At 33.9% G+C, this 19,620-nt stretch overlaps 1 protein-coding gene across 9 annotated transcripts in view; it reads right to left on the minus strand.

The window, feature by feature from the left end:
• The window catches only part of LOC137251171 (serine protease persephone-like), a 71,089-nt gene that overhangs the window by 15,004 nt on the left and 36,465 nt on the right, over positions 1-19,620 (minus strand). Inside the window, exons 1-3 of one of the 9 annotated variants that reach the window (XM_067785318.1) lie at positions 2,209-2,612; positions 1,971-2,134; positions 1,799-1,822 (exon numbers count right to left, since the gene is read on the minus strand). The exons of 1 other annotated variant lie outside the window; for it this stretch is intronic. Coding sequence is in view for 7 of the 8 variants with exons in the window: in XM_067785317.1 (XP_067641418.1) it covers positions 1,799-1,877 (79 nt within the window). In the remaining variant the exon portion in view is untranslated. Of the gene's footprint in view, positions 1-1,798; positions 1,908-1,970; positions 2,135-2,208; positions 2,613-19,620 lie in introns of those variants that run through there. 7 more of the 9 variants (XM_067785317.1, XM_067785314.1, XM_067785313.1 and 4 more) reach the window with 7 other exon arrangements.

Below are 19,620 nucleotides of genomic sequence, written 5' to 3' on the forward strand. Positions count from 1 at the left end.
TGTTATTTCTTGTACCTTTTTTACAAATTTTTGATCCGCTTATGTAGTTGAATACACTTGAAATGAAAAATAATGAAAACGCACCGATTTTCTTGGAATTTTTTTTGCGCGTTTTACGCAACTCTGATCTTCAGGACCCATTCTTGGAAACGAATGAAGTTTGTTTACAATCGAATGAACCAATGTTTACAATTGAATGAACTTTAAGACCCATTCCTGGAAACGAATTGAGAGAGAATGAATGTTTCGTATCATGTCATCATTGCAACAAAGTGAAAGGAAAAACTTAATTTGAGTATAGCCCTTTAACATTGTAATATCAAAGAGCATACACAACACGAGGCGTCAGTTTGTATGTTTCATATCAAACACTCGCCACAAAAGATTGGGGTTACTGACAGTTGCTTCCCACTTTTCGTTTTAATTTTCGCCGCATGTCAAAATACTAGAGCAGTGTTGCCAGAACTTCTTTGCAGAAAAAAGGCTATAAAGACAAAAAATAAAAGCTAAAAGAAGCGAAGTAAAATTTTTTAAAGCTAAATATAAATATAAATAAATGTAGGGCGCGATAACCTCCGAACAGATTTTAGGCGGAGCTTCTCTTCCAATTTGCGTCGTGCTCCTTTTTAATTTTCCCTACAAATTGGCGAGACTTGACCTACTATTATTATGCCGACTCCGAACGGCATCTGCAAGGCAGATGAGTTTTCACTGAGAGCTTTTCATGGCAGAAAAACACTCGGAGTGTTTGCCAAACACATCCGAGGGGCGACCCCGCTTAGAAAAAATGACTTCTAATTGAAAAACCTTATTTCCACAATTTTGATGTAGCTTTGTCCGAGGCGTGAGCCCAGGACTTCGGTGTGATAGGTGGAGCACGCTACCATCACACCACGGTGGCCGCCACTAAGAATAAAAGCTAAAAGTAAAATGCAACTTGCCCATATACATAAATAAGACCCAAAATATTTCAATATCACAGTGCTATTCATCATCTGATGTATGCGAATTAATGAGATAATTTCTCATAACAAAGGTGTGTCAGCATACAAATTGTGGCATAACAAAATCGTGGCAATATTTCTTACAGAATAAGAAAAGGGGTACAAAGTCAGCCATTTTGCAGTGTGACAGGTTACCTAGTTCAAGTAGATTCGCTTGAATGCACTAAATGTAAAATTTTGTTTTCGCTGGCCATCTTATTGGCTCTATCAATGGCAAGCTTTACAAAATTACCAAGAGGCACATGTGATTTTGAAATAAATTTTTAATTTAATCGATCGAAACATCTAACCACCAAAACTTCATCAACTATCTACAAAATTTGTTTTTTGTAAAATCCGACATTACTCCTTTATATGCGGGAATTGACTTTGTTCTGCTACAATTAAATGATTGAACGATTTTTGAATCTGTGCAGTACAAAAATATCAAAATCGTGGCTACTTGCTTAAAAAGCACCAAAATTGACAAAAAGGTACCAGCGCACCAAACAAGGTCCGAAGTGGCAACTGTGGTTTTCGCCGTGTTTTTGCGAACAGCCTTAAAAAGAAATGTCAGTAACCACAATCTAAATCAGCGAGTAGTTTGGGTTCGAAGCAAACATGTTAAGTGATGTCTCTTGTTGATTTATGCTCTTTGATAATAGCTAGACACAACACATCATATCACATAAACTCACTTAAACATATCACATCGGTTCATCAACAAATCGTAAAGATAATTTTAAATGAGTACTCAATTAGTATTACGTTTTGAAATCTTTTTTTTTAACAATCTCGCGCTTCCTTCAACTTACCATCTGCTTCACTTCTGCTAGTAACTGTTGCCGGTATGACATCGCATATATAAAATAAAAGTAATATCAAAACAAACATGCTAATGAACAATCCAAACGCCCGGTTGAACTTGAGAAATGTAAATATAAGCATAATTATCTCAGAGTTTACAACGTGAATTAACTCTCCTACCTCTATGAAATAAATTTGTTGCACGTTTTTGTTTTGTTTGTGTTCACGTCTTAGCAACAACAAATGTATTGATTCATATCATATGTGTTGATTTACTCGGCGCCATAAATCATTCTCTTCACTGTCGAAAAACAAAAATCAACTCTTCTCCCATTCAGAATATGCTATTAAAATGAAGAAGACTCAGTAGTGAGTAATGCATAACGGAATGATACAAGGTTGCAGCATGGTGACATACCTACAAACATAAATAAAAATTCCATGTACTTTGTTTTTGAAAATTCGATGGACAAATGTCAAAATCGTACGACACCGTAAGTTGATGTATCAAATCAAATAAAAAAAGGGTATAATCAGCTGTTCCATGCTGCCACCTTGTATCGTTGCGCCATGGAGTAATGTAAGCCAAAAATCAAAGAATTTTTGTTTTATATTAATCATTGATCACTTGTAGCGTTATTGGTTTGCATTTGTTTATTTTTGGTAGTTATTTAATTTAATTATTGGTGATTGATTTCACGAAAAAATTTTTTATGCGATTTATGCCATATGCCCTGTAGTATACTAAAGTATAAAATTTATAAATTTTTAAATACAAGTTATATAATAGGCTTAACAAATATTATTTTGAAAGCACGACTCTTTCGCTGCAATGCAGCCTGATGACTAAGTCTTGATAGGTAAGATTTTATTAAAAATGCGAAATTGGTGAGAGAGGTTAGAGTATTAATGCTGTGATGGAGTCTAAGCCGTTAAAGATTTTGTTAATGTAAATTTGAGAATTTAATTACGAATATAATTTGAAAAGAAGGATGAATTAAAAATTAACAGCAGAGTCAGACTTAGGAGGAGAGGTTAATATCAAATTAGTGTATTTATAATATGATTAAGACTAAAGTATGGATAAACATTAAGATAATGATTGAGTAATGACTCACACAAAAATGAACTGTGAATTGAAAAGAGAGCCATATTTAGGAATACGTCTTTAATTCATATAGGTAATCTAAATAGGTTTACTGGGCTTAAGATCAAAGTAAGGACTAGTATCAAAGTTAAGACTATTACTGATATTTAAATTATGGATGAGATAACCTGAAAATTAGCAATAGAGTTAGATCAAGGAGTAGAAATATAACTCAAATTAGTTTTAAAATATTAAGATTAAAACTAATATCAAATTATGGATTATAATTAAGATTAAGCTTGAGGTTAACTTGAACCAAAAACTAACAATGGAGCTACATTTGAGAATTAAAATTAAATCCAACTAATCACTAAAAGTATTTGTGCTAAGGTTAAAACTATAGTGAAGAATTAAGATAAGATTATGACTAAGAATTAAATTAAACAAGATTGACTGAAAATTATTAATGAAGCCAGATAACCTTAATTCAAATTAGTTTTAAAAAGATTCAGTTTAGAATTGAGATCAAAACAAGAATTACGATTAAAACTAAGATTAAGATACAATCAAAGAGTAAGATTCAAATAATTATAAAGATAAAGATTATAGTTAGTCTGAGAAATGAGACTCAGATTAAACTTCAGGTTTGGTCTAAAATTAAAAACAATATCAATGGCAGGAACTGGGAATTGGTTACGCTAAAGATTTTATAAGAACTTTGTGAGAAATTAATTAAATTTATAAAAAAAATAAATTTTAAATTTAATATAATATTAAGGATAAATTTAAGATTAGCAGTAAAATTCGTTTCGTTTTCCTAACTCTCCGGCATCGTCGAAAGTTGATGTAACTGCAATGGCACGAATTTCCATAGTTCTCTTGTTAAATTTGGTTTGGAGGCCTTGTGCCATTGTAAGTCCATTTCATTCTGCATATTTCCCAGTTATTTCAAAGCAAACCTTGATCTTTAGAACCCATATTTGTGAGAAAAGCAAGAGAACAGAGATTAGCGGGGCAAATAGTCGTCTTTTCGATGTTTACTAAATATTTCCATCTTCAACTCAGCACTCATACACTGCTTCGATGATAGCCGACGTTCACGCTATTACTAATATTGCCACAGTTTCAATTTTGGTTATCCCTGCTTTACTGAATATCTGCCGATGCACTCATACGACATGTAGTTGAGCGCTGAATAGTTTTCCATAGCTCTACGAAGCTTTTGAGCGCACCAGCAAAATTAAGTACGAACCTTCGTAATGTTTATAAAATGAACTTCGTCCACTTTCATAAATTTACGGAGAGCTCTTTCGCTTTCACCAAGGCAACGACAGCAATGTCATCATTTCAGCTTTCGCATGCTCTCTGACAGATGTTGGACTGAGAGAGATCGTAATCGAGTGTAGTACTTAATTACGATCTCTCCCTGGCCAATACTTATACCAAGGATTTCGGTGCGGAATGCATGCGACCATGGTCACATTGGAGACATATCTAAAACATCTTCCATTCTGTGGTTCATGGCACTTGCAATGCAACCCCACATTCGAGTTACAACTTATCTGCATTGGGATGTAAGCAACAAAGAAGCTCATAAAGGACCTATCTCAATTAGCAGTTCGAAGCAAGCACATGGGATTCCGTGATACCAGCATACAACCTTTGTACATACTTTTGCAGTTAAAGCTACTCCCGGTTGATTATCTTCTTCCTTTGCACTTGCTTCCTAAGATGTGGAGAGGCTAAATAACCATTATATATACGGCGATTAAAAGCATCCAATGCACGTTATTTCAATACTCATACATCATAAGCATTAACATTTCAAAAACCCAGGTACCTAATTGGTGAGTACTCTGCACATTCACCGAACACATGCAATCAATGTTCACGGAAACCCTCTGTTTTGCTTAGATTCCTTTCATAGAGAGCCCTGAAAAGGCCATTATTATATGTTAGCAGGAAAACCAGACTTAACTTAAATACGAAGTCCGAAATTTCTCAAAACATCCCGAGTGCACTCGTACGATCTGCCCTAATCTTCAGCCACGATCTGCTAATTCAAAAGTTAGATCTCTTACTTTACAAAAAACATATAAACGCGATTGCCACCAAAGTGTTGAGCTAGAAAATGAGCTTTGTCTTGTGCATACAGCTGTCTAATTTGAGATACAAACTGGAGTAAGGCATTCAGTTACACAGCGAGGAAAATATTTTTAATGTTGAAGAGCTGAGTGAAATGTTAACTAGGCAAAATTTTGGGCCGGTGAGTTTTTAGCATTAAAAAATGTTTCTTTTATCCTCCTCAGCATTTCGACAGATTCTGCATCTTCCTCAGGAAGAATTCTTTGCTACCCCTCTCGTCAAATTTTCAACGCTTTGCTTGCAGTAGAATAAAACCAGTTAACATTGTCAAAGTCTTCTTTGAAGCCCACTTAGCTTTTCATTCTTTGTTGTATTCGCAAACCTTCAAATTTTAGTATTTTTCTTGTTCTCCGTCTAATAATCGTGCATTCGAGAAACACGCTGTATGATATTTTATAGTTAAACATTGGCCAAAGCAATGGCAGACTCGTTGTATTTAGTTTCTTCGGTCTTCGCCTTCTCTTTATTTGAATCTTCCTGAGGAAGGTGAAACATTTGCCGAAACGCGTGCGAGATTATATTAAATCAAATTATTTCCTTAAACCCCACCAATAAAAAACTTGAATGAAAACATAAAAATAACTTACTTTATGTTTCTCTATGAAACAATTCTTATCATTCATAGATATCTAGAAATTGATAACTAAAGCTGGCTATCCCCCCTCCGTCAATATAATTGTACATCGCAAGGCGTAGGATTTTGAAGATTTTCAAATTGAAGAGGAAATGAAAAATAACACTTGCCTGTGGTTATCAAATATTTTTTTTAGATTGATTTTTGTCCAGTTAACCATTATTTTTATTTATTTAGATTTTAAATACTTATTTCCTCAAAATCGAGAACCAATAAATAGTTGTCGTTTTCTAATCAAGAACGATTCTAAAAATTTTATTTCAATTTGTGAGAAGTGAATAAATTAATCTAATCTTACATATATATGCATGTATATAATAATAATATAGTTGAAAAACATTGGGTGCGATATGCCAGATTAACATACCCTGCAGTGAAACCAACTAGTTGTAAACTACCTCATAGCTCGTACGCATCCTTGGCCAACTATGTAGTCAGCTAAGAGTATTTTTTCCTTATAAGCAAATTTTGTTTTTAACATGGCGATATCCTAGCGAGATGTCGCATATGAGATTTCGAATGAAATATATCAAGCCAAAACGAATTCAAATGTGACAAAAAAAAATTATTGTTAAATTAGGGTAAGTGAAAAAAATATTTAAAAGCGGGAGAGGTTCGAGCCGTGGTCGTTTCGGGACTAGTTTGATAGCAGTCAAACAATTATAGTTGTATTGTATTACTTTTTTCGTCTTGTTTGTTGTTACACTGCAGGCTTTATTTTGAGGGAGTCGATTATAAAGTACGCTTGCCACTGCTAGCTTATACATATATATCACGTCTTAAGAAGAATGAAGAAATCACCTTTGCATACCGTGGCGTATGAGTAACATTTGGTTGTGTTTTTAATTGAATTTGAAATTTGAATTAGAGCAGCTGAATTAGTAGTCTAGCTCAGACTCCATAAGTTAGTATTAGATGGTATCTGATTTGCTATGATCAATGTGATTTTATGTGCCTTGAGGTGATATGACATGGGGGTGACATTGCTTGCCCGACCGTGAAATTATTAAATAATTTAGTATTGGTTAGTGCCATGAGTTTCTTATACGATATATATCAATAATTTTGTTACTTGATACAAGAGATGAACAAAAAGTCGATGTCAATGATTTTTTCGCAGTGAGTGGCAAATCGCTGTTTTCTATGGTGATTGGAATTGTTGTTGCTGTATTAACAATAAAGACACTCCCGAAGCTTTTGGGGAGAGTTATCGATGTTGATGGTCCAGCACCATTAAAGTACTAGACCGACCACCTTGGATACGATTAATATGACCAGATTAAACCTTCTAGGTCATAACGTACCCCTCCTCCTACCCTAATTGCATGAGGAACTTAGGGTTGCCAAAGCCTCGTCTGCTAAATATGTGTATGATACATTCATATTTATAAAAGGATTACCCTCGCGTAGGTGAGGTTGACAATAGGGTTGCGGAAGCTTTGAAGCTACAAATCTTTTTATTGCGCTTATCAACCCCTTGAATCCCACAATGACAACGCAGAATATGAGTTGGCTTTCGTTGAAAACACTTTTTTTGCGCTTTATTAACATGAGAGTCAAATCGCCGATATTAATCATTTGAAGCATACAGTACACTACCAGATACTGATAATTTTTACTCGGTACCTTAGAAACGATATTGTTAAAGATAGAATATCCAAAACCTGGTATCGCATCGAGTTAGAGTAGCAAACTGGCTTAACCGGAATATCAATATTGATATCTTTTAATATTTCCAAAATAGCTTTCTTCTAGAGTGAAATAAATCTTTATTGTTGGAAAGCTCAAACATCTAAGAGCTCAATCCAGAGAAAACTGGTAAGCATAGTGAGTACACATGCTCATTGGGCTGTTATCATATTTACTAGGCCGCTGGAGCTACTGTAAATATTGGAAGTGCTGTCGACATTTATGAAGGTTACAAATAATGCATGCAAAGCCTTCCAGCTCTTGCAGTCCCGCCCAGTGCGCTGCATAGTACGGTCCTTGGCTGCTTTAGTTTTTCTGCAAATTTCACGCCCGTTTACTCAACAGCAGTCCCACCTTAGGCGTAATATTCGACATCATTCTCTCTCAACTATTCCGTCTGGTCAGTTCCCTCTCCCGATTTTTCAGGCGTAAAAGAATGTGATCGATAATAAAAAAAAAACAATGTAATATTGCGTGGCTTTTCAGGAGCAAAGCGATCTATGACTGTGAGTTCTCAAAAATTTCGATCCCTGATAGCGAATCTACCACAGACACAGCGCACCTCTCAGCAAAGCAACATGCTTCGATAATATGATTCAAAGAGTTCGTTATTTGCACTTTTATATCCTGCTAGATGTCGCTGTAAAATATGGCGCTTTATTCTCTAGAAAAAATGTTCCACTCAAGGAAAAAATGTTGGACTTCAAATTCCAAAAATTCTTGCTTAAGATTACCTGGCGATATACGAAATGGCTCAATTTGAAGGTAATGATACTCTTTTCAATGGAAAATATTTTATTAGGGGAACACATAAACTCACGATAGAGCTGAGAAGAATCAACAGTGTGATATTATTTTTAGAAGAGAAAAGCCCAATAGTTGGCTTTGTAAATGCTCTCACTCACATCTTACTGCTACATCTAGCACATACCATCATTGATTCATAAAGTACAGTTAAGGTTGGAGCGAATGCGTTTGCATAGCCGCCTAGAAAACATTTAAGAGCAACATCTAGTGTTAGGTAGTCGCCGTTACAGTAGATGCAGTTACCATCACAGTCAGTCAGTCACGGCGATTTCTTCGAAGCAATCGCCTTAATTTACAGCTGCTTTTCCGTCGCTGAAACAAAATCACATTTACGCTTTCTCTAATACAAACTATTCAGTCGATTTGAAAATAATCAACATTAAAAAATTCTTTACAACAATCAATGACTAATTGATACTTAGTCCTTGCATATGATTTATGTTTTCAGTTACAAGAATCATGATGCAATTTTTTTCATAGAATTTTGATATCATCCATTTAAAATATGCTTCACATCATAGTCTCATTGTAATCGCATGACTTGAAAATCAATAAGGATCATATATGTGACAGATTAAATAAAATCAATAGTAACTAGATAGGACACTCCCAGTACCCTAGACCCTTCGCTAAGCGAAGCACGGTAAAAAATTAACTATTATAAAAATTGTTTAAAAGTATAATTGCACGTAAAATTAGTGGATAATTTTAAAAACTGTGTAAATATGAATACAGATTGATATAAGACGTAACTTTTCTTTGATGCACTTTTAAAAATATTAATTAACAAGTAAGGAAGGCTAAGTTCGGGTGTAACCGAACATTACTTACTCAGTTGACAGCTTTTGAGACAAAATAAGGGAAAATCACCATTTAGCAAAATGAACCTAAGGTAACCCTGGAATGTGTTTGTATGAAATGTGTATTAAATGAAAGGTGTTAATGATTATTTAAAACGTAGTGGGCCTTAGTTCTATAGGTGGACGCCTTTTCGAGATATCGGAATAAGGGTGGACCAGGGGTGACTCTAGAATGTGTTTGTTCGATATGGGTATCAAATGAAAAGTGTTAATGAGTATTTTAAAAGGGAGTGGGCCTTAGTTCTATAGGTGGACGCCTTTTCGAGATATCGCCATAAAGGTGGGCCGGAGGTGACACTAGAATGTGTTTGTACGATATGGGCAACAAATTAAAGGTATTAATGAGGGTTTTAAAAGGGAGTGGCCCTTAGTTGTATATGTGAAGGCATTTTCGAGATATCGACCAAAATGTGTACCAGGGTGACCCGTGATATCATCTGTCGGGTACCGCTAATTTATTTATATATGTAATACCACGAACAGTATTCCTGCCAAGATTCCAAGGGCTTTTGATTTCGCCCTGCAGAACTTTTTCATTTTCTTCTACTTAATATGGTAGGTGTCACACACATTTTACAAAGGTTTTTCTAAAGTTATATTTTGCGTCAATAAACCAATCCAATTACCATGTTTCATCTCTTTTTTCATATTTGGTACAGAATTATGGCATTTTTTTCATTTTTTGTAATTTTCGATATCGGAAAAGTGGGCGTGGTCATAGTCGGATTTCGGCCATATTTTATACTAAGATAAAGTGATTTCAGATAAGTACGTGAACTAAGTTTGGTTAAGATATATCGTTTTTTGCGCAAGTTATCGTGTTAACGGCCGAGCGAAAGGACAGACGGTCGACTGTGTATAAAAACTGGGCGTGGCTTCAACCGATTTCGCCCATTTTTACACAAAACAGTTATCGTCATAGAATCTATGCCCTACCAAATTTCACAAAGATTGGTAAATTTTTTTTCGACTTATGGCATTAAAATTATTCTATTCGAATTAAATGAAAAAGGGCGGAGTTTCGCCCATTTTGAAATTTTCTTTTATGTTTGTATTCATTACTGGAGTCGAATGTTGACATAATTTACTTTTATACTGTAAAGATATTAAATTTTTTGTGGGCGTGTTCGTCATCCGATTTGGCTAATTTTTATTTAGCATGTAGCGTCATGTAGTGCCAGCCAACTAAAAACTAAAATAAAACTAAAAACTAAAATAGCTGGCATCACCCCCACATGCAACCATGCATGTATGTACTTGGTGTTACTGGGTGAGAGAGTCGAATGACGGAGAGAATTCTGATTGGCTGAATCTTCCGTTACTCGACTCTATCACGCCACTGCATCATGCGATTTTACCGCTATGCACTTTTGGCATAGCGGCAGGGCTGCTTTGAAGCGTCAGCAGTTTTGAGTTTTTGGGCAGAGTTTGAAGTGAACCGGCTGCCGCAATACACGCGAGAAAGAACGGCGTAGTTAATAAAACTAAGAATAAAATAACTAAGGACTAGGTTTATTAAAACTAAACATTTATTTTGCAAATAAAACTTAAAGCAACTTAACAAACAAACATAAGAGAACTTTAATAAAAAAGTAACTAAAATTAAAGCAAGTGCGGTGTTTATTTATTTTGCGTGTGTGGGCGCGCGAGGGGCTGTATGCCCAAAATTAAGTGGCATCGAAATGCCACTTTACATGGCGACCGTGACATGCGTTCGCAACGAAAGAATTTTTTTTGTTAGAATAATGCGATTCTTTTCCATGTTTTAACTCGGAAAAAATAAAAACGGTTGTGTAAGAAAATCGCCAAAACTTTTTATTTCAAAGTGCAGCATATTTTAATATACATACTAATTTTCTACGCTTCGCGTTAATAACCGAATGACGGTGCCGAAAATCCACGAAACGGGATATCAGAAGACAGTAGCAGTGAAAATTATTGTGCCTAACGTAGTACAGTCCCATAGGGAGTTGATACCGTTTAATACCAAAAAGTAGGCGTGGAAAAACGTAAATTGATTGCGAATCGCAGAAACAAAAGATTTCCAAAAATAATTTTTGCCATAAAAATATGTTGAACGTTTTTTTAAATATCAACATTATCACAGTGATGGTTTCTCACCGAATAAAAGTGAAGGTGGTGAGAGTTTGCTACGTTAATATGGGAAAAATGACGTTTCAATTCCTAAGTTGCGGCGTCGATGGAAAAATTTCGCAAAGGAAAAAAATTGGAAATTGCGGTGTCGTTTTAGAGCTCCGAAATTACGGTGCGACATTGTACATACATAATACAGTTTAAACGAACTCAAGTGTTAAAAAGGAAAATCTTCAAAAAATACAAAACCTACAAAAAAAAATTTGTAAACTACACAATTACACAAAATATGCTTAAATCAACAAAATATACAAAGATATGGGTGAACTGAACTAAAACTACAAAAATAATCCCAAAAAAAAAACATATATGTATATATACTATATATAAAATCTACAAAAAAGTACAAAATCTAGAAATTGAAAAAACTGGAAATAATACAAAAAAATCAAAAACTGAAAAATTAAAGCAAAAAAAAAAAAAAAAATTTTCAAAATTACACAATCACACAAAAAAAAAAAAAAACAAAACAGATTTCAAAGCGAAGAAACTGAATTAATGGCAACAATAAACATTTACATTTAAAAGAAATCTACGAAACACATACATGGATTCTAAAATTTTTCAACAAAAAAAAAAATCATCCAAAATTCATCACTTGCCTGGAAACAAATGAAAATTACATAAAGGCAGATTATCATCACACTTCGAAAGGCGTGGAACACCCATTAGCCATACAATTAAAAGGTACCGGTGAAGATGTCAACCTGCAGATGAACCACGAAATATCAAGGGAAGGAGCAAAGTATGTATTTTATTTTCAAATACTTGTTTTAATCGTAAGCGCCATACAAAGGTTTATGTACTATTTTTATGTAGCCTAGAAATGCTGAAAATCAACCGATTGCGGTTTTCAAAAATTAAATAAATATAACTTTTTCCAAATATTTCTCAAATGCTTTCAAACCATTAATAGTATTTTTTGTAAACATTTACAAGTAACATTTCACAGTTTAAATACGTAGAAACATATCCCCTCAATACAAAAAAAAAAAAGTCTTAATACATTACATACACTAATACATATATAATGATATGCCATAAAATGAAATTTTTGCCTTTATATAACACATGAATTTAATATGAAAAAAAAATAAAAAAAATTTTCATTAACTACAATTTTAAACAAAGCGTTTCGTTTGCTGTAGAAATTATATATATACATGTTCTCGTGAAACAGTTTGGAGATTTTATTAATAGCGGTGCGTCCACAATATAATAGAAGATTGATAGAAAGCAGTGCGTCCGTGATACAAACTACGTTTTTCATACTTTCAATATAAAGCGATGTGGACGTAAACATCGCCGTATATTCGAAAAAAAATAAAATTTTGGTTAGGTTTGTGGAAACAAGTGCGGTTTTTTTATATTTTTTTCCAATAGTCCGAAAAAAAAATATACCAGCCTGTTTCGGTTTTTACAAAATAAATAAAACCGGAACACGCTTGTCTATTTCCTTTTGCAAAGCCCATTCTGGGGGGCGAGAAACCACAGACCAAGTGTCCTTCTTAGGACAGCCTGTCCATTGGTTAGCTAGCGGGGCTAACCTAGTGGGGGACAGTCGGTAAGTCCGACTAAGTTCGGCACGGAAGGGGGGTAGGCATTTCTCTAGCCTATAATTTAGAGAAAATCCGCAGACCGGATGTTCCTTTGTTTTCAAAAAAAAAACAAATTATATAATTTTCTTAACCAGACTTACCATTTTATAAAATTCATACCAAACGCGACAAATATTAACAGGATTTTCAAATAATACTCGGATTTACAAAATTCTTACCTGATTTACAAAAATTTTTTTTCTTTCTTTTAATTTAATTTAATTTTAAAATAATTTTCAATAAAATTACCCTGTTTCAAACACATGTCCGATTCTGAGGGCAATTCCAGCGATAAATCAAGCCCTAAAGGAAGGTGTTCACTAGCTCGTCAAGAAGATTTTTTAGGATTTAATGACTCAGATATCGCAGAAAATAATACTTCAAATTTTCAGTCAGTAACTAATATTATAAACACTCAGCCTTCAGCAAATTCGTCTAATAATTCAGACAACCTACTAACTAGCACTTTCAATTTTCAGTCAGGAACTGACTTTTCCAATTCTCACTCTACTTCAAATTCTTCTAATTTGCCTTCAACAAATAATTCTTCAGATTTACAATCGAATAACAATATTTCAATCATGGCAACCTCAGAACAGAAAAAGGTGTTCATTACCAGTTGCGCCTCAATTATTAGGGACAACTACAGCGGCGATCCACTGGCATTAGAATCTTTTATCGACAAAATAAAATTAATTGAAGTCTTCTCAGATGAAAATTTAAATAGTACTTTTATTGCATTTTTGAAATCCAAACTTGAGGGAAAAGCACGCGAAGCATTACCAACCGTAATAAATTCAGTCGATGACATAAAGACTGCCTTGAGAAATAGAATAAAACCCGACAACTCGAAAGTTGTTTCTGGTAAAATCGCGTCTTTACATGTCATCAATAATAACTACTCAGACTTTGCTAAGCGCGTTGAAGAACTATCCGACGCATTGGAACGTTCTTTGATTATTGAAGGTATGACACAAGCCAAGGCACATGAAATGGCCGTAGAGCAAACAGTGAATGTGTGCAGGTTGAACACTCGTTCAGAATTGGTCAAATCCATCCTGGCTTCAACTACCTTCAGTGATTCAAAAGACGTAGTTGCAAAAATGATAGTCGAACGTAATAATGAGGTAAAAGAGAGACAAGTACTAGCATTCCGTACTCGTGGTAATTGGCAAAATAGTTTTCGAGGAAATTATAGAGGTAATAATTTCAATAATAGATACAACAATCCAAATGCGAGATTCAACAATAAAAATAGAAATAATTACAACAATAATAATTACGGGTACAATAATTCTAATAGAGGTAATAATGACAGATATAGCACTAATAGAAACAATCAGCCTAGTAGTAGTAACGATCTGGCTAATAATAATAGACGTTCAAATTCACGAAGTAATGCCAATGTACGCGCTTTAAACGTGAACGACCCTCAGGAGCGAACACTGGGGGATCGGAACCACGATTTAGACAATTAAGCGAATCTTCTTCAAAAATATTAAAATCCATCTACTGCTTGAACCTTTATTATTCAGATTTTATTGAACTTCAATGTAGCGATTCCTACAAACCATGTACTTTTCTAGTAGATTCTCAAGCAGATATTTCTTTAATCAAAATTTCAAGTTTATCTCAAAATTGTAACTTTAATACTAACGAAATAACAAACATAACAGGCGTAACGCCTGAAACAATTTCAACTTTAGGAACCTTAAAAACCAACTTAATTGCATATAAATCCTTAATACCGCATACTTTACATGTAGTTAACGACGATTTCAATATACCTTCAGACGGAATACTCGGCAAAGACTTTTTAAAATTTAATAAATGCATTATTAATTACGCAAGCGATAGTATAACCATTAATACCGGATTAGATAACGCAAATATACCAATTTTACACGGCACAAGTAACGATTCTTTAGTTATTCCTCCGAGATGTGAAGTTTATCGGTTATTTAAATTACCAAAATGCGATAATCCTGTTTTTGTAGACTCGCAAGAAATCTGTAATGGTGTTTTTTTACGGCAAAGTGCATTGTTGACACAAATAATCCAGTTATAAAAATTTTAAATATTACTGACGAAGTAAAACATGTCAACAATTGCAATATCGTAACGGAAGATATCACCAACTACAATGTCTACAAAATCAATGAAACTTCAAAAGATCAAAAACGCTTAGAGGAATTAACGAAAATTTTGAAAAATCAAATGCCGGGTTATGCTCAAAAACAATTACTAGATTTATGCTTAAAATATGCCGATGTATTCGCTTTAAAAACTGATCGTATGACTTTAAATAACTTTTACGAACAAAAGCTACGTTTAACTGATAAAAATCCAGTCTATATAAAAAATTATCGTTTACCATATACACAACGTGAAGAAATTAATAAACAAGTCGAAAATTTAATGCGAAATGATTTAATAGAACCCAGCTTTTCTAATTATAACAGCCCTTTAATCTTGGTGCCGAAAAAGGATCCTACAGGCCAAAAGTCTTACCGTATGTGCGTTGATTTCAGAGCAGTCAACAAAAAGCTTATCGCAGACAAATTTCCGTTGGCACGCGTAGACGACATACTCGACAATCTTGGCAGAGCCAAATATTTTTCGACTTTAGATCTTTTTTCTGGTTTTCACCAAATACCACTTCATGTTAATTCTAGAGACGTTACATCTTTCAGTACAGATCGAGGAGCTTTTCGTTGGAAAGTTTTACCTTTCGGTTTAAATATAGCACCAAACTCTTTTTCACGTATGATGTCATTAGCATTTTCAGGCATTTCGCCAAATCAAGCTTTTATGTACATTGACGATGTTATCGTCATCGGATGTAGCGAGACACATCACCTCAAAAATTTAGAAAAAGTTTTCGAAACTTGTAGAAAATTCAATTTAAAGTTAAATCCCAACAAATGCAATTTCCTTCGTTCTGAAGTAACTTTTTTAGGCCATAAATGCACCTCCAAAGGCCTGCTGCCAGATGACTCAAAAATAGACGCAATTAAAAAATACACTAAGCCTAAAGACAAGGACGCTGTTAGGCGGTTCGTTGCATTTGCAAATTATTATAGGCGTTTTATACCTAACTTTGCGTCACTGGCAGCCCCTTTAAATCGTCTAAATCGGAAAAAAGTTGAATTTGTTTGGGATGATGCTTGCGAAAATGCTTTCGAAAAATTAAGATTATCATTAATGTCTCCTCAATTATTACAATACCCTGATTTTTCAAAAGAATTTATTATCACTGTAGATGCATCTAAGAGTGGTTGTGGCGCTATATTAAGCCAAAAGCATGGAGATAATGACTTACCGATTTGCTTTGCATCAAAATCTTTCAATAAAGCCGAACAGAAAAAGGCAATCATAGAATTAGAACTTTTAGCAATACATTTTGCTATAAAACATTTTCGGCCGTATGTCTACGGTACACATTTCACGGTAAAATCAGACCATAGACCATTAGTTTATCTATTCAATATGAAAGATCCTTCCTCGAAACTCTCTAGAATCAGATTAGATTTATCAGAGTACAATTTTACAATTGAATATATTAAAGGAAAATCGAATGTTGTGGCTGATGCTCTTTCGCGTATAAGTATAGACGAGATTAAAGATTCGACAAAACACGTTTTAGCCGTTAAAACGCGATCACAAATTAAACAACAAGAATTACAAAATGAAAAAATAAGTTTAAATGATACGACCTCTAACGATAATAAAGTACAAGTTTATGATAAATTTTCATACGATTTTTCAAAAAAGATACCGCGAGTAAAATCAACAATACAATATAATAAACATAAGGAGATTTCCAATTTACAAATTTATGCGCATTTAAAACATAAAAAATATAATTTACTTAATATCGTGACTGCTAACGAAATAACGAACTTAGATGAGTTACTTTCGAGGCTGGAAAAAGCAGCCGACAATCACAATATTAAACAATTAGAATGGCCAAAAAATGATATATTTTTCAATAATTTTTCAATTACGAATTTTAAAATCCGCGGAAATGAAATTTTAAAATCATTACAAATAATATTGACGGACCCTGTAGAGACCGTAACAGACAATGAACAGAAACAAAAACTTATGACAATTTATCACGAAGATCCACTGTTAGGAGGCCATTGCGGAACAAAAAGGTTATATGCCAAATTAAGAACTAAATATTACTGGAAAAACATGACACGTGATATAGCGAAATTTGTGAAAAATTGCAATAAATGTCTTTTAAATAAAGTGAGACCAAAAACAAAAGAAAATCTTGTCCTTACTCCAACACCCTGTAAACCATTTGACATAGTGATTATCGATACAATAGGTCCACTTCCAGAATCAAACTATGGTAACAAGTTCGCTGTTACTATGATTTGTGACTTTTCTAAATACCTGGTAACAGTAGCTGTACCAGATAAATCAGCAAAAACTATCGCATGTGCTATTTTTGAAACCTTTATACTAACATATGGTACAATGAGAGCCATTAGATCCGATTTAGGGACGGAATACAAAAATGAATTATACTCGGAATTAACAAAACTTTTAAAAATTAATCATGATTTCTCAACAGCTTATCACCACGAAACTGTTGGTACTGTTGAAAGAAACCATAGAGTCTTTAACGAATATTTACGAGCATATCTAGATGAAACGTATTCAGATTGGGATACGTATTTGAAGTATTTTACATTTTTACATAATACTACAAGTAGTTCGGTTTTTGATAATAAATTTACTCCTTTCGAATTAATATTTGGCAGAAAATCTACAATGCCACATGAATTACAAAAGGAACAAATCGATCCGATCTATAATGTAGAAAATTATACAAAAGAACTAAAATATAGAATGCAAAAATCTCATAAAATGGCAAGAAATTTGATTAGTAAACATAAAATTTAAAATAAAGAATTATACGATAAAACGGCTAAGCCTTTAGAAATTAAAATTAATGATAGGGTTTTAGTGGAAACAGAACCGAGAAATAAACATAGAAATATATATCAAGGTCCCTACATAATAAAGAATATCGATGGACCAAATGTAAAAATTTTTGATGAAATTAATAAAATTGAAAAAATTGTACAAAAAAATCGTATACAAAAAATTAATTAAATTGATAGCCGAAAATAATCTTTAAATATAAACCTACTTTAAGAACACGCCAATGAAGGCCAAACTAAACAAACTATTAATGTTAATTCTTAATACGGCCTAATGTACAAAATTCATATGTTAGATTGAAATACTTAATAAATATATATTTACTCAATTTAATAATAAGCATATAAATAGTAACGGTTCACTTCAAACTAAAAACATTATTTTTTACATATTTCATTTTCTTATAAATTTATATCTTAACCCTAGTAAAGCCTAAAGAAGAATGTGGCAAGACTGATCACCTTGCCAAATTCTTCTTTTCCAAAGGGGGATGATGTAGCGTCATGTAGTGCCAGCCAACTAAAAACTAAAATAAAACTAAAAACTAAAATAGCTGGCATCACCCCCACATGCAACCATGCATGTATGTACTTGGTGTTACTGGGTGAGAGAGTCGAATGACGGAGAGAATTCTGATTGGCTGAATCTTCCGTTACTCGACTCTATCACGCCACTGCATCATGCGATTTTACCGCTATGCACTTTTGGCATAGCGGCAGGGCTGCTTTGAAGCGTCAGCAGTTTTGAGTTTTTGGGCAGAGTTTGAAGTGAACCGGCTGCCGCAATACACGCGAGAAAGAACGGCGTAGTTAATAAAACTAAGAATAAAATAACTAAGGACTAGGTTTATTAAAACTAAACATTTATTTTGCAAATAAAACTTAAAGCAACTTAACAAACAAACATAAGAGAACTTTAATAAAAAAGTAACTAAAATTAAAGCAAGTGCGGTGTTTATTTATTTTGCGTGTGTGGGCGCGCGAGGGGCTGTATGCCCAAAATTAAGTGGCATCGAAATGCCACTTTACAAGCACATATATAGTAATAGGAGTAACGTGCCTACCAAATTTCATCATGATATCTTCAACGACTGTCAAATTACAGCTTGCAAAACTTTTAAATTACCTTCTTTTAATAGTGGGGGTGCCACGCCCATTGCCCAAAATTTTTCAAATTTTCTATTTTGCGTCATAAGGTCAACGCACCTACCAAGTTTCATCGCTTTATCCATCTTTGGTAATGAATTATCGCACTTTTTCTGTTTTTCGAAATTTTCGATATCGAAAAAGTGGGCGTGGTTGTAGTCCGATTTCGTTCATTTTAAATAGCGGTCTGAGATGAGCGCCCAGGAACCTACGTACCAAATTTCATCAAGATACCTCAAAATTTACTCAAGTTATCGTGTTTACAGACGGCCAGACGGACGGACGGACGGACATGGCTAAATGAATTTCTTTTTTCACCCAGATCATTTTGATATATAGAAGTCGATATCTATCTCGATTAGTTTATGCCGTTACGGCTTACCGTTATGCGAACAAAGTTAATATACTCTGTGAACTCTGCTCAGCTGGGTATAAAAATAAAATATTTGAATTCTTGTATCAAAAAGAAATAACTTTACTTGACGTGTGAGCAATTAATTAAGACTTTAAAATGTTCATAAAATATGAGGATAACAAAATAAAGCCTTGGTGATTATATTAGTTACTAGCCTTTTTGGTGCTGGAAGAACTCAAACAGAAGGTGATCAGTTAGGTTAAGAACCTGCAAAACTCAAGTACAATTTAGTATATGGTGCATACAGAAGAAAATTTGAAGAAAAGAGCAGTGTGATTGGTTTGGATCTACTGGGAAGTATTTCGGGACTTGAAAGATCTTTTCGGGACTTCTT

The sequence above is a fragment of the Eurosta solidaginis genome, chromosome 4, assembly GCF_040869045.1.
Source record: "Eurosta solidaginis isolate ZX-2024a chromosome 4, ASM4086904v1, whole genome shotgun sequence".
Classification (NCBI taxonomy): Eukaryota; Metazoa; Arthropoda; class Insecta; order Diptera; family Tephritidae; genus Eurosta; species Eurosta solidaginis.